General features: G+C 45.2%; 1 protein-coding gene across 3 annotated transcripts in view; it reads left to right on the top strand.

Annotated features, from left to right (window-relative positions):
- Positions 1 to 26,329, top strand: part of CDC42BPA (CDC42 binding protein kinase alpha) — a 797,672-nt gene that overhangs the window by 438,074 nt on the left and 333,269 nt on the right. For all 3 annotated transcript variants that reach the window (XM_085613029.1, XM_085613030.1, XM_085613031.1), the window contains exon 9: positions 15,632 to 15,711. In XM_085613029.1, coding sequence (XP_085469155.1) covers positions 15,632 to 15,711 — 80 coding nt within the window. The remainder of the gene's footprint in view (positions 1 to 15,631; positions 15,712 to 26,329) is intronic.

The following is a 26,329-nucleotide window of genomic DNA, read 5'->3' on the forward strand; positions in this document are numbered from 1 at the left end:
AAATCTGTTTGCAACAGGTGAAAAAAGGCAAAGATTAGCTTTTAGTTTCCTTGAAAGGGTGTCTCTGGTGAATGCTCCTGGCCTCCCCCCAGGTGATCCCTAAGATTAGAAAAAGCATTTTGTGGACTTATTGAAGACCCATTTTGGCTCACACAAATATTTTTGTTTAATGCTTTTTGCTTGTGCCGCACGTATTCCCTAACTGGAAAATGTAAACATTGTGCCCACCCTTTTAGTGACCTATTTTTTGATAGTGCACAGTTATTGTTCCTTCCGTGTTATGGGTCCATATTATTTTATGGATCAGCGTAACCCTAACACTTGAGAAACATTGAGTCCGTTTTGTGATTAACCAAGTTCAGAAGCAGCTTTTTGCAAAGTCAGGGATGTTAAATCATCATGTTTTTGCAGACATTATTATCTATCTATTGTTACTTTGCCCATTTGTATCCTCCTGTGCATACTCTTAGCCTGTAGTATTGAGAAGAGAATATTTCCTCTTGTTTAGACCTGTTGACACCTACTTGTCACTGTTTGGCCCCCACAATACTAAAAGGCCATGGGGAGGTCATAAATGTTCTTTTACATAGGTGCCAGCTGATTGAGGCCTGACAGCACAGGAATTTGTGGAGTAACTGAGGTGTATTGGAACATGTTTTTCTGGTTGTTCCATGACCTAGAAAAACATACAGTAGAAATAGTGTGCAGACGACAGTTAGTTTTCATTGGCAAACCGCTTAGTAAATTCCCATCTTAAATTGGCAAGCTGTATACCAAATCTCCAATAAGCCTACTGTTTCCTACTTGTTAATGTCATGGTGATCAGAGGAGCCATGTACTAGGTTTAATTTAGCTCAAAATTTTCAATAATAAATAGAGCATATCGTTTTCCAACTATAGTTTACTTTGTGACAAAACGGTACATTTTTACAGGCCACAATATTAGCATGATACAGATGGCAAATGATATTGTAGAAAGAAATGCAAGCAGGGCCAAGCCACAAAGCAAACTTACATGAAAAACAGTTTCTCGCTAAATAATAGTGACCGGATACCGAAGCAAAAAACACGAGTCGCAAAAGTGAGTTCAGGGAGAGTTTTAAATAAGCAGCACCACCCTGGAAAATGTGATTGGACGGACTCCAGATCACAGCAGAAATCTCAACATAAGTCGATGCACTAAGTTGCCCCTCCAGTAACAGCAAATTAAGACGGAAAGTCAAAAACTCAAAAACAGTTCTTCATGGTTTTCCATCTGACTTCTACCTTTTCCTTCACATTTGTTGTTATTCCTTCACGTTACCGTGTCCGCTTCCATTACCTGTCGGTTACTGAACCTGTTTTGATTGCATTTTTGATGTTGTTGTGAATGCTGTTGTTCAATAGGCCGCCAGCCAAAAGAGTTCATTGCATTTAATTGGATTCAATTCTGGCAAAATGTAGAAAAACAGGAATGCTAGAATCCAGTAATCCATCACAAGTATCTAAGAAATATATGATGCAGCACATTTAGCAGAGCTTCTGTAGTGCCATGGAGCCTGATCATGAATCTGATTTGTAGTAGAATATTCTCTTTTTTTCTGGAGTTTCTCTGTAGTTTTCTAGAAGACAGTGTTGGCCTCCAATTGTTGAATATTCCAGCAGAACGAAAGGTAGCTCTCGTGTATTCTGATGCCCCCAAACACTCTTTTCCGATTTAAGTAATATCCCAGATATTATTGAAGGGCCAGAAAAAATGAGTACACTGCAGTCCCCAAACAATAGCAAGTAAATTGCAGCACTGCAGCTCATTACAAATCCAAAGCATAAAGGGCTTCCAGCATGATGTCTCAAGGTCAGAAAAGTGCTCACTGAATTGGGATCCATGTAAAATAATCCAGCATCTCTTCATCTCTCCCGGCATCATACGACGCAAGATAAGGTCACACGACCTGTGCCAAAGCAATCCAACATTTTGATGTTGATAATGGTACTGGAATACCAGCAATTTATGCCCTCCCATGCCTGCGATTGTGGTCTGGTGGCAAACCTTGTCAGATTGCGCAAGATGGCTAACCATATTGTCAGAGTGCTGGCCATTTAGCAAGATGGGATGGGTGCATTAGTGGTATGTTATCTATTATCATTTTTTTTCTCATATTTGTAATTTTTGGGTAATCATATCCATCTGGTACAATCAAAGACTACACTGTGGACAAACAACAAACGCTGCTCAAAACAAATCACAACGCAATGTAATCACAATGAATATAAAAGTGGTTCAAAGATACATTATCTGCTGAACAGACTCAGAGTTGTTGCCAATAAGTCCAAAATAACTCACTCCAATCAATGTCTCACCCCTTAAAGATGGGGTTATATAGCCAATAATATCCAATAATATGTTACCATACTCAATGATATCCCAATCGCAATTTATACGTCTCATTCGAATAGATAGATGCCTTTTCTTAGATCCTACATCACAACTTTATGTTTGAGGTGGTACTTTCAATGGATCCCCATGGAAGAATGCCAACGCGTTTTGACCTCCTAGAATTTAGGGGTAAATAAATATTTTTTAGGAGGTCATCAGCAGGGCAAAAATGGAACTCGTTTAGTCTAAATGTAAAAAATAAATGTAAAAAAATAATATGTATTAAAAATCACTCAATTCCGCATTATAATAATGTCCATTTAACTATTTAGATACGTGCAGCCCCAAGGACAAACTTGTGCGCATGGTGACATCATTTTACAGCCCAGTTCCACCGTGTCGTTGTGGTAAATCAAAGGGGAGATGTGATCAAAAGTCTCATCCCTAAACCATTTTTGCTGTAGCACTCAATGTGCATTTGTTGAGTGTAAGAGATAAAGAAATAAAGAAAATGGCCTCTATTGCTGAATAATGATTTGATACACTCACTGAAAACAGATGGGTACAATTTTATACATTGTATGTTCGGCCGCCTCGCAGCCGCCTCCGTAACAAACCCAAAGAGGTAACAATTCTGGAATATCAGGGTCGGGGGGAAAAAAAGGGTAAATTGGAAATAGTTGGTCTGAAAAGAATGTTGAGTATCTCATCTAAAAAACCAGGGCAAGCAAGGCACTTACTTTTAATTTCAGCTCCCCTTGAGGATTTTAACATGGGCCCGCTTCTGTCAATGGCCTCTTGCTGGTCCTAAAAGGAGCCGTCGCCATCAATGCATATCACTTGGTGTAATACAGTCCATTTAACGTCTCCAATAGTATGAGTATGGTTCTTCTCCAAGAAGTGTTGTACCAATGGTGCTGTCAAGTTTCGGCATCTTATGCGTGACTTGTGTTGCCTAATCCGATGTTGAACTTCTTGATTAGTTTTACCTACGTATAATTTGTCACATGGACACAAAATCCCATAGATTAAATGTTTTTGATTTACAATTTGTTCATTCTTTATGCTGAATTGAGATATTATTATACACAAACAAACACCCTTCAATTGTTGGTACACAAGCTACACTTGTACAGCATTTGTGATGTCCGAAAACGGGTGGTACATCCAGTAAAGTTCTTAAATTCCTTTGTGGACATTGGACCTCAGTATTGGAGTGGACCAGATTTTCTCTAAGGTTCTTACTTCTCTTGAGGGCAACTAGAGGCATTTCTCTCAAGGGGCTTAAAAAAGATAAACTGCGCCAGTGTTTTCGTATTGTCTTTTTACTTCAGATGTAGTACAGCTAAAAGTGGTTACACTAACTAAGAAGCCTGTATGTTGTTTATTCTTTGGTACTAATAATACCTCTTGCGGTGTATACTAGGCCAGTTTCATTGACCTTCGTAGTAACCTATATGGGTATTGGCGATCTTTCAGTTTGGTCATCAGCCTGTTAGCGTTATCAAAGTAGTCTGATTTTGTTTGTACAGTTCCTGTGTAAACGCAGGAATTGGCTGCAGGGTAAATTATCTTTCAGATCTCGTTGATAGTGACTTTTGTAATGGAGGAAATTGTTTCTATCAGTCTCCTTAGTATATAGGGTGGTATACATTTTCCCCTCTTCGTGTTTGATTTTCAAATCTAAGAAATGTATGGTCTCCTTACTCCATTGAGCGGTGAATCTAATGTCATTGGTACGATTATTCAACCACTCAATGAATAACTGAAGGTTATCAGCATCTCCACGCCATATCAGAAAGCTATCCATAAAGCGTTTCAAAGTCATAATGTTGTTCTGGTAGGGATTATTGTTGTATACCCATCTATCTTCGTATTGGCCATAAACATCACTGCTAGCTAGGGAGCAAAAGGACATCCCATTGTGTTCCCTTTGACCTGAAAATAGAAAGTTCTATTGCAACAGAAAAAAATCAGTTGATCTGTGCCAGTTCAAGAATGAACCAAGTAGGCACGCAGTGAGATCTTTGTCTCTTTTCTAGATAATGTTCCATAGCTTCAAGTCCTGCTTCCTGAGGGATATTAGTATACAAACTTGTAATGTCACAAGTTGATAATATAATAAAAGGGATCTTATCGTGCGCAAACATAGCCCAATGTCAGGATCCAGTGTTATCTGATCAAGTTTTTTAATTACATCAGTGGTATCTTTTTAAGTAGCTTTGTATATCTTTTAAGAAAACATCTACTTATTTGGCCAAAAGTTCCAGAATGGAATTTACTCCAGAGATTATAGGACGTCCTGGAGGGTTCAATGTATTTTTATGTATTTTTGGGAGAATATACGTTACCAGAAATCGTGGATTGCTATTTATGAGGAAATGATTTTCCTCGTCATTGATCCATCCACCATTTAACCCCTTTTCGATGGATCTACTTATCTCAGCTTTAATGGATGGGGTCTCCCTCAAGTACCCTATAAGTGTCCTAATCTGATAGTACTTCACTCTCATAATGTTCTCTGTCCATTATGACGATGGTCCCATCCTTGTCTGCAGGTTTAACAATTATTTCAGGGTCATTCTTCAGTCGATTCAATGCTTTCCTTTCTTCTTTTTGAATATCAAGTTTAACATACCTTCTCGTTGATTTAATAACGTCTGATTCCCTTAAAACCGTCTTCTCGAAGGAAATAACTTCAGGTGGTATTAAGCTATTTGGGGGAAAAAAGTTAACCGATTTCTCAATCCTGAGAATACACTATTGTAAACGTTTCCCTTGTCAGAAGAGACAACTTTTAACCCTAAAATCCCGAAGATCTCTAGTCTTATCAGTGGGAAGTCAGGGATTTGCATAGGAACAAACGACAAGCCTTTAGTTAAAACCATTTGTTCCATCTCGTCTAAATCTCCTTTGGCTAGGTTATAGATGGGGATTAATTTTCGCTGCCCCATCTGTAAACCTATCGTCTCGTCCAAGATTTTTCCTGTTCCTTGTCTGGAGTTCCATGCTCGTCTTGCTCTGCCTCGGCCCCTGCCTCATCCTAAAAAACGACCTCTTGTCGGGCCCTCAGTAAAATTAGCACCCTGCTCGGAGTCACTTATGTTTGAGCCAGAATAGGAAGAACTATCGGAGAAACCAATTAATCTTCTGTTGCTTCTCCCCTGATATTGTGGCAGATATCTTGTATTATTAGTTTGAAAATAAAAATCTTTTTGTAAGTATGGATATACTCCTTCTTTTGAGAAATGTAAAAGATCTTTTTGCAATTTCTATTGTTCGACAGTCAGAGACCTCCGTCTCAATCTTCAATAGAAGGGATTTGGAATCAGCAATAGTGGTATTTATCTTTATAGCTTCTTCTAGCTCACAAATTTGTTCCAATTATTTTTAACTAATCCTTTCAGCTGTTTTAATAGAGAGGAACATCCAGTCCGTAGAGCATTTTGTTCCTATGCAGCTAAAATCCCCAAGGTGCCGGTAGAAAAGGCATGAAATATTCTTGCTCAGGCACAGTAGTGAGATGATCTGAAGAAGTCATAACACTGTTCCAAAGGCGTGGAGGGAATGTGATACAGGTGGACGAAGGGAACTCTTCTACTGCCCAGGGGCTTGTTTTCTGTTACAGTCTGAATCCAAGTTACTAATATTACAGGGCTGTGCTTACTCATGTTTTTTACAGCATGCTTCAGAACATGCTTGCTGCTTTCTACAAGCACCAAATGTTTTGTTTTACCAGGGTGCCGTCAATTGGGCTTTCAAATGATGAGCGATCGGCACCAGGCATTTTCTACTGTTCTGACCTCTACCTGTCTTGTAGAAAGTTCTATGTTTTTTTATTAACTGAAATAAACTTTACCTGTTACCCTGTGTCATTGAGCGATGCATAGGCATAGCTTAACTATAGGTTGTGTGCCATTCAATTGTCCTGTTAGACCACTGAAGGATGGATAATCTTTAGTAACCTTCCCACTACCCCCAAAAAGCCAAATGAAAGCTGTAGTGTACCATATCGCATTTCATCGGGCAATTAACACACAATGATTGAGGAAGATCAGCAATGTGAGGGAGAGACAAATTCATACACGTATCTTCAGACTTGTCATTACTCTATGGACAACAATATCATTGGAAAATTGTGATTTTGGACTAAGCTGAGGTGGGGAGGAACTGTGTGACGGCAGTAGGTATCAGCATCCAACCTTCCAGTACTAAGGTCGTATACATAAAAACAGTCTATTCTATGTGAGATTGGTGAATGTCTGACAAAACTAATCACTTTGATTAAACCTGCCACCGATATTTTACCATCTGCTGCTGTCAGAATGAAAGTGGGGTGGCATACAAATTGCATTGGAGGCCAATCAATCAATGAGACTTGTAAAGAGCAGCTTATCACCCGTGAGGTTCAGTCCGTTCCTGAATTCCAGCAGAGAGGATGAGCTATAGAGGTGAAGGGGGAGGTTGTTCCAGGACTTGGCAGCAATAAGAGAGAGTGTCCTCTATCGTTGCTTTGACGGATGCAGGGGGTGTGAGCAAGGGAAATGGAGGCAGAGCACAGATGTTTGGTGAAAGTTCAGGCTGTGGTTGATATATGGTGGTCCTTGGTTGTGTAGTGCTTTGTAGATGTGGATCAGCATCTTGAATTGACATGTCTTCTGAATGGGCAGCCAGTGTGGCTTCCTGAGGTGGAGGGTGATGTGGCTTTGTTTGGGGAGGTTGAAGATGACTCTGGTCACTGAGTTCTCTATGGTTTGTAGTCTTTTCAGGAAGTGTGCCGTGATTTCCACATAGAGGGTGTTGCTGTGGTCCAGCTGGCAGGTAACTAGGGCTGGAGTGACCGTTTTTTTATTTTGACGGGTAGCCATTTTAAGATCTTGCGGAACATGTGAAGGGTAAGGAACCAGGCAGAGGAGACTGCGATGATATGGTTTCTCATGGTGAGCTTGCTATCATTCCCCGACTAGGCATTGTTCGCGAAGATCAGTAGTTCCGTTTTGTCTGTGTTGAGTTTCAGGCAGGTGTTTTTTATCCTGTCAGTGATGCCTGTGGCCATATTGGTGGAGTGGTCTTCCGATTGTGATAGGATGAGCTGGATGATCCTCTTGAAAGAGATGTGTTGAAGAAAAATACAGACCCCTGACATCTTGGGAAGCAGATCTTTTTCTGCATTCAGATTGTACATCGTTTATGAGGCATCAAAGAGTATCTGTAGAGCTTACATCTGAATTGTGCCATGCAATTACTGGAGATGCATTGGTAATATTAGTTTAGAGAGCACATAGGCACACAGTTACAAGTTATCCTGTGATACGAAATAGCTTACTATTTAAACATCTACCTTCTGTACCTTGGTTAAGGGAGAAACCTTTAAATCAGTGCTGTTGTCCATGCATTCCTTTACAAGCAAATTTGATTGTAGGATTCCAAGCACATTCCACACAAGAATGGGCTTCAACAGCAAACATGTTGGGCAAAAGTCCCACTGTTCACCTGTTCTGTTCAACACACCCTAGTGCTTTGATATTGTTTCTTGTGCAGAGATGTTGATAGGCTATTCTTAAAGACTTCTCTCCTCGGTAGGCGCATGTTGTGTATGGTGCATCCTCTTGCTCCAATTCTCTGCTGAGTGTGGCCTGAGAAAGTTCACTGATGTACAAATCATTTTTCCAGTATAAGAGTATTGTGTAGGTGAATGTCCAGCTCCTGTTGTTATCCTATAGTAGGCACATGTTCTTTATGGTGCATTCTTTCGGTGCCTGTGTAAAATAGGCTCAATATAAGTTCTGTGTTTAATAGGTAAGGCCATTTATTTATACTGTAGTTTCCTCAGTGGGAACCTTGTTGGTGAACAGGCAATTCTTCAGTCTTTTCTACTTAAATAAGGAAGAATGTATGTCTCAGGCTCCACTATTACGCCCAGCACTTTACTTACAGTTTATTGTAGACGAAACACAGAAGTTTCTACTCACAAGGTTTCGACTACAAACCATAAACTTTCTGGTGGCTTACCCCTCCAAAGGTACCTGGTTTTCATCTTTACCTCTCTGTCATTGTGAGATCCCTGCTGAACAGAGCACTTTGCACTTTACATTATTTTGCACATTTTATCTACATCAAAGAAGGCAGTTCCTGCACCCCATATTGTGAGCTTTGGACTCAAAATTTCACATAGCAGCCTTTTCTTACTTGCAGTGCCTGCGAAATAAAACAATTTGCTGTTTTAAATGACATCTTAAGTTCCCTGAGACTACGATCTAAATATTGGAACTTTTTGGTATCGTGCTGCTATTAGATTATTTAATGGATATTATCTGAAGTTTTTATGGTATATTTACTGTGTATTTTGTGATGAATGTATATCTTTTGTCCTTTAAATATGGAAGAATGAATGTACAGGTATGCTTACTAATACAAAACTAGCATGTTTTGGTGAGCAGTTGCCTTTATGGCCATCGAAGGGCTCTTGTTCAATAAGATACTTTTGGGTTAAGAATTCTGTTCATTAAAAGCTTAAGTGCCAGATGTATGATCATTCACTTTAGCAAGCCGCAAATTGCGCCAAATTGCGATTCGCTAAAGTGAATGTTAAACAGTGTCTCAGACACTGTTTGCGATTCTCAACGGGGTCACAAAATGCATGCCTCATCAATATTCTTGAGGCATGCGAAATTTGCGACCCCATTGGGAATGGCTAGCACTCACATGGATGGTGGCCTGCTGGGGTCAGCAGATCGCCCTGTCTGTGACTGCTTTTTCAATAAAGCAGTTTTTTTTAAATGCAGCCCGTTTTCCTTAAAGGAAAACTGGATGCATTTAAAAAAAAAAAAAGAAAAATGAAACTTTTCATGTCTTAAAAAATATTTTCGCACACACGCACAAAAGGGAAGGGGTCCCCTGGGGACTCCTTCCCGTTTGCGAGTGGTTTACCACCTACTTGAAGTAGGTGGTAAACTGCGAGTGTTTTGCGACCGTAAATGCGGTTGGAAAACAACAGTACATGGCATGGAGACTCGCTATTAGGAAGGGATGCCCCTTCCTAATAGCGAGAGTCCCAAACACTATTTTGCAAGTCAGTGACTCACAAAATTGCATTTGTACATGCCTAAACTCTTTTTTTGCGCCCGCAAACGGGCCAGTCTCCTGTTTGCAACCGCAAAAAAGGGTTGTACATCTGGCCTTAAGTGCTTTAATAACTGTTGAGTAGTTGTGGTGAATATGACAAATAGTGGTGAATGGTCCATCTGCTGTATTGATCTTGATCCACTCTAAATACAGCGGAAAATAAGTGGCAGATGTCCCGTTCTTCCAAACTCAAATAAGGCCATTCACTGTAATGCACTTGTGGTGGGGTGGATGGGACATCTGCCATGCTTTTGACAGAATTTATCAGCAGATATTCTACTATTTGCCACTTTCAGAAGGGACGCGGAGTCGTGTATTCACTGAATTTAAGATGCTGTTGAGAGACACGAGCACCATGTCTGCCAAACATTAACTGAAGCCCTAAGTTTTCAAAATCCTCACCCAAATGCTAGAACCATTTTGTATACCTCAAATTCACAGTTAAAGTCATGCAATGTATTCTTAATCCCACATTGTGATATCTGGCACCTCCCCAACCAGATAAATTCATGTTCGAGGCCTGTGAGCTGTAGATCACAATCTTTGCATACTCCTGCTATCTAGTGTTGGGTCTGGATGTTTGCAATTTGTTTTTCTTCAAAGAAGTCTTTCCAGTCACAAAGTAGGTGACTCCTCCTTTCGGTGATAGTGCGCATGGCTATCAACTCCATTGCTAGATTGTTTTTTTCCGCCATAGATTTTGGACATGTATTGCTGCGCTCCGCTTTGAAACCGTTTCTCCGGGGTCCCCTCGGTGCGCAATCCACTCTACCCGCATCAGTATTGTTTCGAACGCGTATCCCACTTCTCCATGTATCGTATCCGTCAAGGAAAGCCTCTATTTCGATCAAAGATCTTCGGGAAGGCCATCCGGCCTAACCGTGTCGGTCCATCAGGCCTAACCCCGTTGGTCCATTTCGCAGTCGATGGAATTGACTTCATTCAAATTCTGCCCTCGGTGCCACGCCAAGTATCCGCGCACCGACTCCGAGGTGGAAGAAGACTTGCCACAAGGTCAACATCCCATGAGTACCAAGCGCCCCCTGACCCAAACTCCAACTCAGCCGAAACAAAAGGCTTCGGTCCCACTCCCGCTTTCAGGCCATGGGCGGCACCGACAAGATGTTTCTGACGCCCCGCCCTCTGGCTCAGCACCGAACCATGTCACTAAGCCTTCCGGCTTGGGATCGAGTTGGCCAAAGACTGGCACCGAGCTGAAACCTTCAGGTTCGAAGCCGAAATCATTGATACCAAAAACAAAGCCTCCTTCAGCACCGAAACCTGCCGTGCCAAAAAGCCATTCTATCCCGGCACCGAAATCCTCTGTGCCGAAACTTAAAATTGATCCTCCGAAGCTGCAGGATCTGATTTTCAACACCCAAATCGGACCCAAAACAAAAGGAACCTTATATAAATCCAGATACAGGGCGTGGTATTACTAAATCACCACAGAAATGCAAACCTGAGTCAGAGGAAAGCCTTTACCATATTTCTTTGAAGAGGAAGAATGTAGGTACTATGTAGGTACTAACCCCTCCCCTCCTCCACCACGTTCCCCTGCACCAACTTCTCCACCTTTGCAGCATTTACTGATTACACCAACTTACTGTCTACCACCACCTGATGATGATGATGATGATGATGTTGGAGATGGGGGGGACAATATTTTACCAATAGACCCCTGGAAGGATTATAACACGGATTCACCTACAGATATAGACACAGATCTTTTCACTGCAAAGCCTTCCACTCCTGGTGACAATGTAGGATATCTTGAATAACTTGCTAGAGCTGCAGAATATCATAAGGTACAGTAGCACACAAAGGGCTAGCCTCACTTTACCTATACTTAAGGGTATAATGAGAAATGCTGATGATATCTTTAAAGATCCAGTGTGTGCACGTATTCTCACCCCCAGAAATAATGAAAAGTATAAGCCTGCTCCCTCAGATCCAGTCTCTATTAAAGGACAGTTACCACTAGACTCGTTGGTGGTCTCTAATGCCCGTAAACGGGCCAATTGACAGACTACAGGGGATGCCCCCCCTCCAGACAAAGAGTCAAAACTATTAGTCGCCTCGGTAAACGAGTAGCCGCCCAAGCAGCAAATCTTTGATGGATTGCCAACATCCAGGCCCTGCTAGCCAGATATGATAGGGCACACTGGGACGAAATGGAGCAGTTGCTACAACACCTCCCAGATGAGCGCAAAGCAAAAGCCCAGGATTTAGTCCAGGAAGGGAAGCTCCTATCCAATTTCTCAATTAGATGCGCTTTAGATGCTGCAGACACCGCAGCTAGAGAGATCAACACCAGTGTGTTATTAAGGAGATATGCATGGTTGAGGATGTCTGGTTTCAAACCTGAAGTACAACAGTCTATTTTAAATACTCCCTTTGACAAGGAACATCTCTTCGGGCCCGAAGTAGATAAGTCATTAGAAAAAATAAAAAAAGACACAGAAGTAGCCAAGTCTATGGGAGCTCTGCAGTCTCCCTCTAATCGGGGCTCCTTTCGTCGCTCCTTCTACCGTGGAGGGTCAAAAACTATTTCCTCAGACCAAACTGCTGCCTCCTACAAAGGCAATAGTCAATCTTCCTCTACAAGGGGCTTCTTTAGAGGAGGATACCGAGGCAACATCAAAGGTCGAGGCAGGGATTCCCCACCAAGAAATTCCCCGTCCCCCAACAATCAGTGACTTGCCTACACTTCCCCCGATCATTTAACACCTGCCGGGGAACGTCTTCGACGATGCCTCGCCATTTGGCAATCTGTCACCACAGACAAATGGGTGTTAGGAATTATCCAACATGGTTATTGCCTGGAGCTTACCAACAATCCTCCAAACATTCTACCACGTTCTCACAAAATGTCACCAAAACATTTGCATCTACTTCAGCAAGAGGCCCAGTCTCTCCTGTCCAAAGCAGCCATAGAACCTGTGCCATTACAACATCAAGAGACAGGCATGTACTCCCTGTACATTCTCATCCCCAGCAAGGATGGCTCCTTGAGACCTATTCTAGACCTCAGAGAACTAAACCTCATACTTTCTGAGCATTTCCACATGGTAACACTTCAACAAGTGCTCCTGCTTCTACAGCAGGGCGATTTTATTTCTACTCTAGACTTACAAGACACATATTTCCACACTCCAATTCATCCCGCTCATTTCAAATACCTCAGATTCATGATAGCGGGTCATCATTACCAATTCACAGTACTACCGTTTGGAGTCACCACTGCTCCCAAGGTATTTACCAAATGTCTGGCAGTAGTCGTAGCACATCGGAGAAGACAACACATCCATGTCTTCCCATACCAGAATGGCTGGCTCATCAAAGCCAGCACTTACCAAATGTAGCTCCAACACACTCAAACCACTATTCACTTACTTCACCAATTAAGGTTTACAGTAAATTTATTGAAGTCTCATCTTCAGCCTACCATAACACAAACCTATCTGGGAGCTACGATAGATGCTTGAAAAGTTCTAGCCTCTCCCCAATACAGCCAGGATTCACAGTATTCAGTCCCTTCTCGCTCAATTTCAGCCCAACCAATCATTACCAGCAAAAGTTTTCATGCAACTGCTAGGGATGATGGCGCCTTGCGTTATAATTGTTCCCCACGCAAGACTTCCCATGCGACCCCTTCAAGAATGCTTAGCAAGTCAGTGGAACCAGTCGCAGGGTCAGTTGGCCGATCTAGTGTTGGTAGATGGCCGCACCCATCACTCTCTGCAGTGGTGGAACCCACAAAATTAATCCAAAGGGCAGCCCTTTCTCGACCCTGTTCCACAGACAGTGCTAACAGCAGACGCATCGCTCGCTGGTTGGGGCACTCACCTACAAAGTCACATAATCCAAGGATTATGGACTCTAAAGTACAAGAGCCTCTATATAAATCACCTAGAGCTACTAGCAGTGTTTCTAGCGCTCAAAGCCTTTCAAACTCGCCTAATAGGCAAAACTGTCTTAGTCCACATAGACAACATGACAGCTATGTGCTATATACAAAAACGGGGGGGGGGCACTCACTCTCCAACTGTCACGCTTAGCAAAAGGCATTTGGAAATGGGCCATACGTCACAAAATGTATCTCCCGGCAGAACATCTTCAAGGAGTAAATAATCAAATTGCAGACCTTCTCAGCAGACATAGACAGCAAATCCACGAGTGGGAACTTCATCCCCAGTTTCTTCTTCCCTACTTTCAGGAATGGGGATTTCCTCACATAGACCTGTTCGCCACAGCTCAAAACGCAAAATGCCAAAGCTTCGCCTCAGATTCCCACACCCGCTCTCCAAAGGCAATGCCCTATGGATGAACTGGTCCAGGATATTTGCCTACGCTTTTCCGCCTCATCCACTCATTCCACTGGTAGTTCGGAAGCTCAGACAATCATCCCTCAAACTCATTCTCATAGCTCGCACATGGGCATGTCAACCTTGGTTCAGCACCCTGCTAGAGCTCTCAGTAGTTCCACACCAAAAGCTGCATCTCAACTCCAGTCTCCTCACTCAGAGCCATGGAGAAATTAGGCATCCAAATCCCAAGGAACTCAACCTAGCGATTTGGCTCCTGAAGTCATAGATTTTGGATATTTAGAATTACCATCAGACTGTATGACTATCCTAAAGGAGGCTAGGAAACCTACCACTAGGGCATGTTATGCAGCAAAGTGGAAATTTGTTATATACTGTTACAATAACAATATCAATCCCCTTGATGCTTCTGTGCAAAATATCATCTATTATCTCTTATACTTACAGCAATCTGGATTAGCCTACACGTCCATTTGATTGCATTTAGCAGCAGTAGCTGCATACTTACAAAACAGTAAACACTTATCTCTATTCAGAGTACTAGTGATTAAAGCCTTTATTGAAGGACTAAATACAGTAATACCACCAAGAGCTCCACCTGCGCAGTATGGAACTTGAACATAGTCCTTACGAGGCTAATGGGTCCATCTTTTGAACCAATTCACAAGTGTCAACTACACTTTCTCTCATGGAAGGTTGCTTTTCTTATTGCAATCACTTCCTTAAGGAGAGTTGGTGAACTCCAGGCACTAACTATACAGGAGCCTTTCTTTCAACTTCACAAAGACAAAGTGGTTCTTCGAACCCATCCCAAATTTCTTCCTAAAGTGGTTTCTGCTTTTCACATGAATCAATCAGTTGAGTTACCCGTGTTCTTTCCTCAACCAGATTCTGTAGCTGAAGGAGCTCTACACACTCTGGATGTTAGAAAAGCTCTACTATATTATGTGGAAAGAACAAAAGATTTTCGTAAGAGAAAACAGCTCTTTGTTGCTTTTTCCCCACCACACAAAGGCAATCCCATTTCTAAATCGGGCATTGCAAGATGGATCGTGAAATGTATCCAAACATGTTATGTGAAAGCAAAAAGAACTTTGACAATATCCCCTTGAGCGCATTCCACCCGCAAAATAGGGGCTACTATGGCTTTCTGTATCTGTAAGGCAGCAACATGGTTTACACCGCACACATTCACCAAACATTGTGTAGATGTGTTAGCGAGGCAACAAGCTAATGTAGGCCAGGAAGTATTTAAAACACTTTTTCAAACAACTGCAACAGCTACAGGTTAGCCACTGCTTTGAAAGTTTACTGCTGTATAGTCTATGCAAAGCATGTGATCTACAGCTCACATGCCGCTCACGGATAATGTTACTTACCCAGTAAGCATCTGTTCTTGGCATGTAGAGCTGTAGATTCACATGCGCCCACCCGCCTTCCCGGGTACCTATACATGTTGCAGTTTTCTTACTTTACATACATACACATGGACATCTCTATTCTACCTTTACTAACTCCATTCTCGCCCTCTGCGGGAAAACAGTCTAATAATGGAGTCGATGCCCATGCGCACTATTACCGAAAAAAGGAGTCACCTACCTCGTGACTGGAAAGACTTCTTTGAAGAAAAACAGCTTGCAAACATCCGGAACCAACACTAGATGTCAGGAGTATGCAAAGCATGTGAATCTACAGCTCTACATGCCAAGAACAGATGCTTACTGTGTAAGTAGCGTTATCCTTATCAGGGTGTGATAACAAAGAACTATAGTTTCTTTTGGAAGGTGTCCCGTATAACAGATTTTCTTTTTATTACTTGTAGGAGACGATGCCACCACCTTCACAAACTACTTTTTCTGGCCTTCATCTTCCATTTGTTGGTTTTACATACACAAGCAATTGGTAAGTTCAAATTCCCTTTTGTAATCTTGTGTGCAGGTGGAAATTTACAATAGTTTCCTCACATTTTGTGAGTTAGTGATGAGGTTTGTAGAGTTGGAAGGGTCCTATGCCACAAACTTGGAGATAAAGATCAAGGGCTGTTTTTTAGTGGCTTCTAGCACTGTAAATGAGAAAGAAATGTTGTTTCGGCTAATTGTTAGAGCCAATTTGAGCCCGTGTGAGTCGAGTGCAGTAAAGTTAGAAAGTATATCCTGTTCACATGGTGCAGGTAATGCATCATTCAGTTAAATCATAGTTATGGTTGCACTATTTCTGTCACTAGAAATGCGCACCATATATCCGTCTCCCTTTCTTAAATGGTAAATAAAGACCTTCACTAGACTGTGAGGTACCCTTATCAGTGCACAGTAAGTATGCAATAATATGATGAATGCTGAGCATTTCATGTCTTACCATAAAAAGCAACATGAATAACAAAATGAACAGAAATATGTTTCCTAAAGGTGGCTGAATGGTTGCAAATGTCTGGAGAATATTGCTGGTATGAGTTTTTGAAGAACCATCATTTAAAAAAAAAAAAAAAAAAAGTATAATGTTTTTTGTTTTTAGATAGCATTTGCCGTTTCATTTATATTCACATATTAGAGTGTTGTACATGCCTGATATTGTTATCGCCAATGTCAGTGATATTGTTGCTATCAAACTTGGAAGAATGAAAGGTTGACTTGGCTATGTTCACAGGTGTTCGCAGCAAGAACCCAACTCACCAAGCCACCATAAAAAGGCTGATCTAAATATTTATGTTTTATTTCAGACATCATAAAGTCGATCTACAAGGTATATGCCTGCTGGAAGTGTTTCTCTGCGATAGTGTGTTTCAATGACTGACTGACTACTTTAACTTTGACTGGCACCTTTAAGTTTATATCTATATTTTTGAAAACTTGTTCTGCTTGTACATGTCGAATGCTGAGAATATATACAGAACAGGATAGTGGTATTGATCGTAGGGAAGGCGCCCTTGGAAATATTCACTAATTGTTTATTTTGGTGCTAGTATTTCTGCGGTGCTAAAAGGAGGAGAGAACCACCCACCTCTCCTAATTTCTGCGGCCTAGGCTGAAACACAAACCTACACAAGATTCCCTAGCACACAACAGTTGTATGATATAACAGTAGAACAGTAAGTTATTGTGGAAGCGAAATCTTGACGCAAAATAAATGCGATTCTTCAGTCTTTTTAATTCTTTGTCTTGATCCTTCTTTAATGTTATGGTACTGTGACTGTTCTAAAGCCCAAATGCCAACACGTGTTTCGTTGTCTCTGTAAATTTGTACATAAGACTTTTTCAAGGCTTAATAGGCTTCTTTTAGTACTTATTAGCGTGTGGTGACCCACACGATCCTCCAGCGTGGGTAAAGTTCCTAAGGGAGTAGTCAATATCGTTGTTCTTTGTCCCGATTCGTGTAGCCAACTTCTAGTTCAATCGTTATTTCGTCTACGACTCCCACGCCGGCGTCCTCGAGTACTGGGAGTCGTAGACGATTTAACAATTGAACTAGAAGTTGGCTACACGAAATGATGTGCAGGTGCATCGCCTGTTTTCGCTTGGGATCACCAATAAATCTGCTTACAGAGCTGACATGCAAAGTAATATTGCTTTGTTGAAGCATTATTTCTTCAGCATCCTGTGTCAGAGCAACAGACCAGATTAAGGCAGAATTCATTTCCTTTGCTTATAAACTTAATATCTACAATTGAATATACATTAAAACAAGTATGTTTTTTACATTTGCCTACTTTCTCACTGGAAGCCCCAAAGAGAATTGCAAATATAACAGGCAGATCTCAGACCAAAACGATAACATTATAATAAAAACACAAGGTAACAAGTCCTCTTGAGTCAGTTAGGCCGCTTTTCCTCAGGAAACTTAAAAGTGCCGCAGTCCACTGTCACAGGATGCTCTGAAATCCTCAATAAATTTGTCCTGCTGTCCTGGTTAATCCTGACATTGAGAACTATGGTAATGTTACTTAGATTTACTTTTTATTTAAGGTAAGAAGTGCAGGATAACACAGTACCTAAAAATAACCATTAGACCGACAAAACAATGTAGTCTCATAGAGGTACCTATATGGAGACTTCAAATCACCTTTATTCACCTCAATGAATTTATTCAAAGATTTTCAATCTCTTACTCTCTACACGTTAGACTGTACAGCTTTAGGATTTGGGGAAAGCAATTCTCTCCTATTCTTAGGGAAATGTCTCCCATTTAATCTATCCTCATGATTTAGGTCAGGATTTTTGTATGTTGGTAGGACATTTAATTCCCCAGAAATTTAAACGGGGACTAGAGTGGAAATTCACATTTTGTTTGTGCTGCTTTAGAAAGGCTCTTCAGGGAACAAGACCTGCAGAAGGGATGGGGTCACTGTATTTACCGTTCTTCAAGATGGGGAACTGAATAATAAATCTCACAAACAACATCCCGATGACACCTCCAGAATGTTGAAAAATGTTTTTTTTTTAAATGTTATTATACTGCATAGTTGTACCTATTGACTATCACTTCTATAGCACCACGATCTTCCACTAGTATGGCACGGCAGCACCTTGTCGTAGTCTAGCATATAGCATTCATGATCTGAAAGAAACACGTTAGTTAGATTCCTCACCTTAGAATATCCCCAGGCGTCAGACTGGATCCGGAAGATTTTTCGTCAGCAATACCCCTTGCGCGTCGCTAGGCGTCGTCTGCGGCTCCGCGTCCGTCGTCGGCGTCGTGCGCCGGAGTGACGTCGTCGGAGGACTTAGACGCCGCCCTCGCGCGCTGACGTCAGTTCTTCTTTTTTCCGCGCCAGTAAGCGCAGATCCGGGAGAGCTACCCCTTTTAGTCTTTTTTGACTACGTTTTTTGATCCTTTTTGATAGGTCCAAGGATCGGTCGCGGAGCCGCAGCCGACGTCATCATCGATCGTCTGGCTCCAAGTCTTCGGGTAAGTCGAAGCACTCCAAGAAGTCCAAGAGGCGACACCGCTCTTCGGACTCCCCTCGCCGCTCGCGCGACTTGGCCGAGGGTCAGGGCGGTTCCACCCCCGCGGCTCCGCAGGAGCCGCGGGCATCGCGCAAGTCCCCATACCCGCCGGTCCCTGGGACTGACGCGACGCCGGCGGAAGTCAGTGCCTTCCTCTCGACCATGAGGAACCTGGCTCCGCCGTCGACGCCCGCTGGCGTGCCTTCGGGCCCCGCGGAACCGACTGGGCAACCTTGCCTGCCGGCGGCTCCGGCCCCGGTGCCGTCGACGGCTCCGGCCTCGACGCCGCAAGCGCCCGAGGGACCCGTTCCCGAGTCCCCGCCGACGCCGGTCGACCTCGTCACGCCTCCTCCGCCGGCGTCGACACCGGTACCACTTCCGACGCCGACTCCGCTCGGCGTCGAGCCCCAGTTCAGCCCCGCTCCGGGCCCGGTGCCGTTACGGCGTCGATGGACGCCGCGTTCGGCGCCGCTGGAGACACATTTTGTCTATCGCCCGGCTCCGATCCTTCCTCCTGCATACCAGGAATCGGATGATGGGGGCGAATGGGAGGGATCCGAGGATCCTATGGCCGTTCAGGCTCAACTGTCACAGGACTGGGCAGATAAACTGGGGGAGGCCAGTGGTCTGGATACCTCTCCAGACACTGGATTCATCTCTCCTCCGACTGTGGCTTCGGAGGAGGGTGCTGCTTTCTCTGTGGTGCTGCGCAAGGCGGCCGCAGCCCTTGGGCTCGAGCTACCTGCCGTGGCTGTGAGGACTAACGTCCTCACTGAGGTGCTTCAGTCTGCAGCAAGCTCCACTGAGCCTCTGCTGCCATTCAATGAGGCCCTCACTGACGTTCTGCAGGGCACCTGGTCCAAGCCCTCCACAGTCCCTCCTGTGGACAGGAACGTCGCCAGGCGCCACCGCCCTGCTCCGGGCGACCCCAGTTTTCTGTCCCAACACCCTACCCCCGAGAGCCTGGTTATCCAGGCCTCTACCTCCCAATCCTCCTTCCCGACCGCCCCGCCGGACCGGGATTCCAAGAGACTGGAACAGTTTGGCAAAAAGCTGTTCTCCTCCCTTAGTTTGGGCCTGCGGTCCTTGAACACCGCCTGTCTCTTAGACCGTTATTCCCACTCTCTGTGGGATACGGTGGAGGACGTGCTGCCCCTGTGTCCGGAGGAGGTCCAGACACGACTTACCCAGGCTCTGGCCGATGGGAGGGATGCAGCACGACATGCTATCAGATGTGGGCTTGACACTACGGACTCGCTGGGTAGGGCGATTTCTACCTCAGTGGCGCTTAGACGTCACGCCTGGCTGCGGTCCACGTCCTTTTCGGGCGATGTCCAGAGTACCCTCATGGACATGCCCTTTGATGGCACTCGCCTTTTCGGCGAGAAAGCGGACAGTGCGCTGAATCGCTTTAAGGACTCCCGGGCTACGGCCAAGTCCTTGGGCCTCTCGGCCCCGCGGTCACAAACTTCCACCTTTCGCCCCTTTTGTGGCCAAGGAAGGGGTGCCTCCTCACGTACGCCTAGCCACCAGCCGCAGAACCAACCTGCGCGCGGACGTGGTTTCCACTGAGGCGGTTCTGGAGGACGACGCGGTCAGCCCGCATCCACCCCGGCAGCATCCACCTCAAAGCCTTCCTAGTCCGAGCTTTCAGGCCCATTCCACGCCAGTGGGCGGCAGAGTTCGCCATCACCTGCTCCACTGGCGGTCCATCACATCGGACAGGTGGGTGCTGCAAATCGTCCGAGACGACCCCTCCAGCCATGCCACCGCAGCACCACCGTATCTCGGGGGATCATTTGAATCTTCTCCACGAGGAAGTTTCGGCCCTCTTGGCCAAGGGGGCCGTCGAGCGCGTTCCGAGCCCAGAAGTAGGTCGTGGTTGTTATTCCCTCTACTTTCTGGTTCCCAAGAAGGGCAAAGGGGGCCTACGCCCTATCTTGGACCTCCGGAACGTCAATGTCTTCCTCCGGAAGGAAAGGTTCAAGATGTTAACCTTGGCTCAGGTTCTAGCTGCCCTAGACCCTGGAGACTGGATGGTAGCGTTGGACTTGCAGGACGCATATTTCCACATTCCCGTCCTGCCGGCCCACCGGCGTTATCTGCGGTTCACGGTGGGCCAAGAGCACTTTCAGTTTACTGTGCTCCCCTTCGGCCTCACCAGTGCCCCTCGGGTGTTCACGAAAGTGATGGCGGTGGTCGCAGCTCATCTGCGCAGATCAGGGGTTCCAGTCTTCCCCTATCTCGACGACTGGTTGTTGAAGGCGGGCTCGCCCCAGACAGTCGTCTCCCACCTCCAGACTACGGCGGATATCCTGCATTTGCTGGGATTTTCCATCAACGTGCCGAAGTCACACCTGAGTCCCTCTCAGAAGCTCCTCTTCATCGGAGCGGTTCTCGATTCGGCGCAGTTCCGGGTCTATCCGCCGGAACAGCGGGTCCGGGATATTCAGGCCCTGATTCCAATCTTTCGGCCTCTATCCTGGGTTTCGGTCAGGCTAGTGTTGCGGCTTCTGGGGCTGATGGCCTCCTGCATCCTACTAGTGCATCACGCCAGGCGGCGCATGCGGGCTCTGCAGTGGGACTTGAAGTTTCAGTGGGCCCAGCATCACGGCAACCTGTCTGACCATGTCTTGATCTCGGAGGGCACTGCACAGCAGTTGCAGTGGTGGCTCACGGACCGCAATTGGGTCAAGGGCAAGAGCCTCTCCCTTCCCCAACCGGAGCATGTCGTAGTGACGGATGCGTCCCTCCTGGGATGGGGTGGCCATATGGGAGAGGCGGAGATCAGAGGCCTCTGGTCTCCGGCGGAGTCTCGTCTCCACATCAACCTGTTGGAGTTGAGAGCGATCCGACTTGCACTGAAAGCCTTCCTTCCCTCTGTCAGGGGAAGTGTCGTGCAGGTGTTCACGGACAACACCACCACCATGTGGTATTGCAACAAACAAGGCGGGGTGGGGTCGTGGACCCTTTGTCAGGAGGCTCTGCGCCTCTGGACGTGGCTGGAACACCAGGGCGTCACCCTAGTGGTTCAACATCTGGCGGGCTCTCTGAACGCCAGAGCAGACGAACTCAGCCGCCGGTGCATGATGGATCACGAATGGCGTCTGAACTCCGAAGTGGCGCAAGGTCTCTTTCAGCAGTGGGGAGAGCCTTGGTTAGATCTATTCGCCACCGAAGAGAACGCGCAATGTCAGCAGTTCTGCGCGTTGGAATTTCCAAGGCGGCACTCGCACGGCGATGCTTTTCGTCACGATTGGAGTTGCGGTCTGTTGTACGCCTTTCCGCCTATACCACTTCTGCCCAGAGTGCTGAAGAAGATCAGGCACGACCGGGCCCAAGTCATCTTGGTGGCTCCGGATTGGGCACGAAGGTACAGGTATCCCGAGCTACTCAGTATGTTGACCGATCCTCCGATACGTCTGCCCCTTCGGGAGGATCTTCTGTCGCAGCAGCAGGGGACGGTCCTCCACCCGAACCTGTCCAGCCTCCACCTCCATGCGTGGAGATTGAGCGGCGGCAGTTGATGCCATTTGACTTACCTCCTGAAGTCTGTGATATCATTCTGGCAGCCAGGCGTCCCTCCACAAAGACGGTATACGCCTGCCGGTGGAACAAATTTGTGGCATGGTGCACAGCAAAGGCTGTGGATCCCCTTTCCGCCCCTCTTTCTGAGGTTCTACTGTTTCTTCTTTCTTTGGCCCGGCAGGGCTCTGCCCTGGGCACCCTGAAAGGTTATCTTGCTGCCATCTCTGCCTTCTTGCGGCTTCCTGATCAGCCTTCTCTTTTCAAGTCCCCTGTAGTCACACGCTTTCTGAAAGGCATTACTCACACGTTCCCTCCTGTCCCTTTTGTAATGCCTCAGTGGGACGTGAATCTTGTTCTCACATTTCTAATGTGCGCTCCCTTTGAGCCTCTTCATAATTGTCCTCTTCGTCTGCTGACGCTTAAGACTGCTTTTCTGGTAGCCATCACCTCGGCTAGACGGGTGAGTGAGCTCCAGGCTTTATCATCAAAGCCTCCTTTGCTCTCTGTTCATCCGGACAAGGTTGTCCTTCGGCCTCGTCCCTCCTTTCTTCCGAAAGTGGTGACCCCCTTTCATCTTGGGCAGTCTGTCACCTTGCCCACCTTCTTTCCGCCTCCGCATCCTTCCAAAGAGGAAGAGAGGCTCCGCCGTCTGGACCCAAAATGTGCGCTCTCCTTTTATCTGGACCGCACAAAGCAGTTCCGGGTGGACGACCAACTTTTCGTTGGATACTGGGTGCTAAGAAGGGGAAAGCTGTGCACAAACGGACCATCTCTCGGTGGGTCGTTTTGTGCATCAAAATTTGTTATTCCTTGGCAAAAAAGGACCCTCCTGTTGGGCTGCGCGCCCATTCTACTCGGGCCACGGCGGCTACTACTGCTTTGGGACGGGGTGTCCCTTTGCAGGACATCTGTCAGGCGGCAACGTGGGCTTCGCTACACACGTTTGCCAGGCATTATTGCCTTGACAGCCAAGTCCGGAGGGATGGCTTCTTTGGCCGTTCTGTCCTCCAGGACTTTCTGGTGTGATCTTGGTTCGCAGACCCACCACCGGGGGTGGTATTGCTTGGGTATCTATTCTAAGGTGAGGAATCTAACTAACGTGTTTCTTTCAGATGAACAAGTTACTTACCTTCGGTAACGATGTATCTGTAAGAAACATTAGTTAGTTAGATTCCTCACCGACCCACCCATCCTCCCCGTTCTGCGAACTGACATCTAGGGTTAAGGTTATCCTTTTCAGGCCCCTAGATTTTATTTTTGGCACCAGTGTCGGTCTTTGCATGGCTCTGCGTTCCTGGCGCGGAAAGCTATGTACAAGAACTGACGTCAGCGCGCGAGGGCGGCGTCTAAGTACTCCGACGACGTCATTCCGGCGCACGACGCTGACGACGGACGCGGAGCCGCAGACGACGCCTAGCGACGCGCAAGGGGTATTGCTGACGAAAAATCTTCCGGATCCAGTCTGACGCCTGGGGATATACTAAGGTGAGGAATCTAACTAACTAATGTTTCTTACAGATACATCGTTACCGAAGGTAAGTAACTTGTTCTACAGTTACTAAATGTCGAAAGAGTTGACTTATGTGTACAGTCAATTAATTCTTAGTTTAGAGTCACGTTAGACTTGAATTCATTTAATTTTGTTTCATATCTTTTATAATAGAGAGATTATGAAGGTTTGAATTTAGGCATGTCCAAATGTGAAAAGTTGATTCATTCCGAGGTATGAGACCCTGTTGTGTGTTAGGGTTTAATGGACCAATTCCTCACTTCGTTGTCTGCCAGAACCCCTACAACCTGTCAGGACCACTTGAGATTCCCTTTTGATTGTTGGGAGCCAGCTGTGGCAGAAATCTGTGGAAAGATGAAGTTTCAAGAAAAACATTACTTGCCACTATGAACTTTTCTCCACAACTCATCAAACCATGCTCCCATTGTGTACTCTTCCCATTTGTCCAACGTGCTTTCTTGTGTTTTTATCAGAACTGCTAGCTACAGTGCACCTGATGTAAACAGCACTAAAGAGGGTCCCACACAAATTTATTCATGGTACTTTTGAAGTTCCCTAAAAAAAACAGAAAAAAGGGTATGAAGAGGTATTTTACTGTCACTCAGTTAGATCAGTTGCTTAATGCAGCTATTTCTTTAGCAGGTTGGATTCGTTTTGCGTTGACTCAGCCTTGTATCCTTTCAAAGTTAATATTAAGTGGTGTTGGTTAAATGGGCTATCCGGTGAATGATGTCATGATAATTCTCAAAACCACTCTTCGAACCAGACACTCCCTGCACCAGTCACAGTTTTATAAACATCTGCAGTTGCGACATGCTCTTCGCCCACACCTCACGGCTTCCTGACCATAGCCCGCTGGAGGCGCAGATTATGCTTGGGGACCTGGCGAAAGGTGGCATCACCCGCATTTACCGTACACTGATCAATAACACCCCAACATCCCTAGACCGGCTGCGTAATCAGTGGGAGGAATGGGTGGGCACTCTGGAGGAGGAGGACTGGCGTGATGCCCTTATGGCCCACAAGACGGTCACCACTTCCGCCAAGCTGAGTATGGTACAGCTTTACTGTTTACACGCAGCCTACCTGACCCCTGTGCGCCATCACCGAGCAGAATTTAGCCCGACCCCCGCATACACTAGGTGCGGCCACGAGCCAGCCGACATTGAAGAGGAACTTACTGAAATACTGGGGTGAAAGTCCCGCACCATCCAAAACACACGATTCTGGGCATCACTGATGGGCTGGCTGGGTCCAGGAATGAAAAATTATTTTTTACTACGGCAATGGTGGTGGCTAAAAGAGACATAGCGGCCTCCTGGAAGTGCCCTGACCCCCCAAGCATTGGACGCTGGCGGACTGGGGTCGACTGGTGTGCTACGCAAGAAAAAACTATGTATGAGGCACGCGGTTGTCCTATGAAATATCGGAGGGTCTGGGGGAAGTGGTTGGAGGGAATGGTTTAGTTTCGCAGGGAAAGTTCAAAGATATATTGCCTTGTGTCTATCTGTCTCTGTAAAATGGGTCTCTCAGAACGCTGATTATACTCCTGTGATTTCATGGTGTCGTGATGAATTGCTGGTGTCTTTTGTCAAATCAATAAAAAGTTGTTTATAAAAAATAAAATCTCAAAACCCCACCTGACATCGTCAACCAAACATTCTAGAATTTAGGGCTGGCTTTAGCGCTGGAGGCGCCCAGTGCAACAGTGTTTGTGGTGCCCCCAATGACTACCTCTGCCATGGATTCCCTCACTACCACCCTTTAACTGTGCCCCCCAAGTCTCCATAACCACTCTCTCTCTCTCAGATGCATTTAAATAGATTGATAGCACCACCACCACTCAAACCAGCATAGGGTACCAGAGCACTCTATATCACACACACACTACACAGAGACAATCAATCATAGGTGTGTAAATCAGTGTATAGGAAATATTACATAAGACAGAGGACTACAATGTGTAGGAGTCACGTCATCCATAGTGGTAGGCAGGGTAGTTTAGGAGTGCTTGGTCTGGAGAAGCACAAACTAGGAATTTAAAACATAACACCATGGTTGGGGGTTCTCTTTAATAATCAGAACTGATTTCTATTCAAAGGAACCCTTTTTCCAACATTAGAATAACGAAAGACTTGGGAAAAAATCCTAACACTCTAATCTATACCTTGCAGTTTGCATGCAGTCCTTTGACAGTGAATAGCTCACTGGTCCATGTTAGGATTATAATTTAGAAACTGCAAGTGCCAAAGGATCTCTTAGATAAAAGCAGTAACCCACTGACCTATTTACATTATATGCACTTTGTGATCTGAATAGTAAATGTTCTTTGCAGCAGGCATAATAACCCTCTGCCTTACCTTACCATGAGTCAAAACTTCCACTAGATTTTTATTGTTGCCTAAAAATTGCTGGAGGTCAGGATCACGGCAGAAGGTGCTTTGAAAACCATAATATACTTCAAACATGACGCCCCCCACCCGAGGTCCGCGCCCAGTGCGATCGCACCAGTCGCACCGCCACAGAGACGGCCCAGCTAGAA

This window comes from Triturus cristatus, chromosome 6 (genome assembly GCF_964204655.1).
Source record: "Triturus cristatus chromosome 6, aTriCri1.1, whole genome shotgun sequence".
In the NCBI taxonomy this organism is placed as follows: Eukaryota; Metazoa; Chordata; class Amphibia; order Caudata; family Salamandridae; genus Triturus; species Triturus cristatus.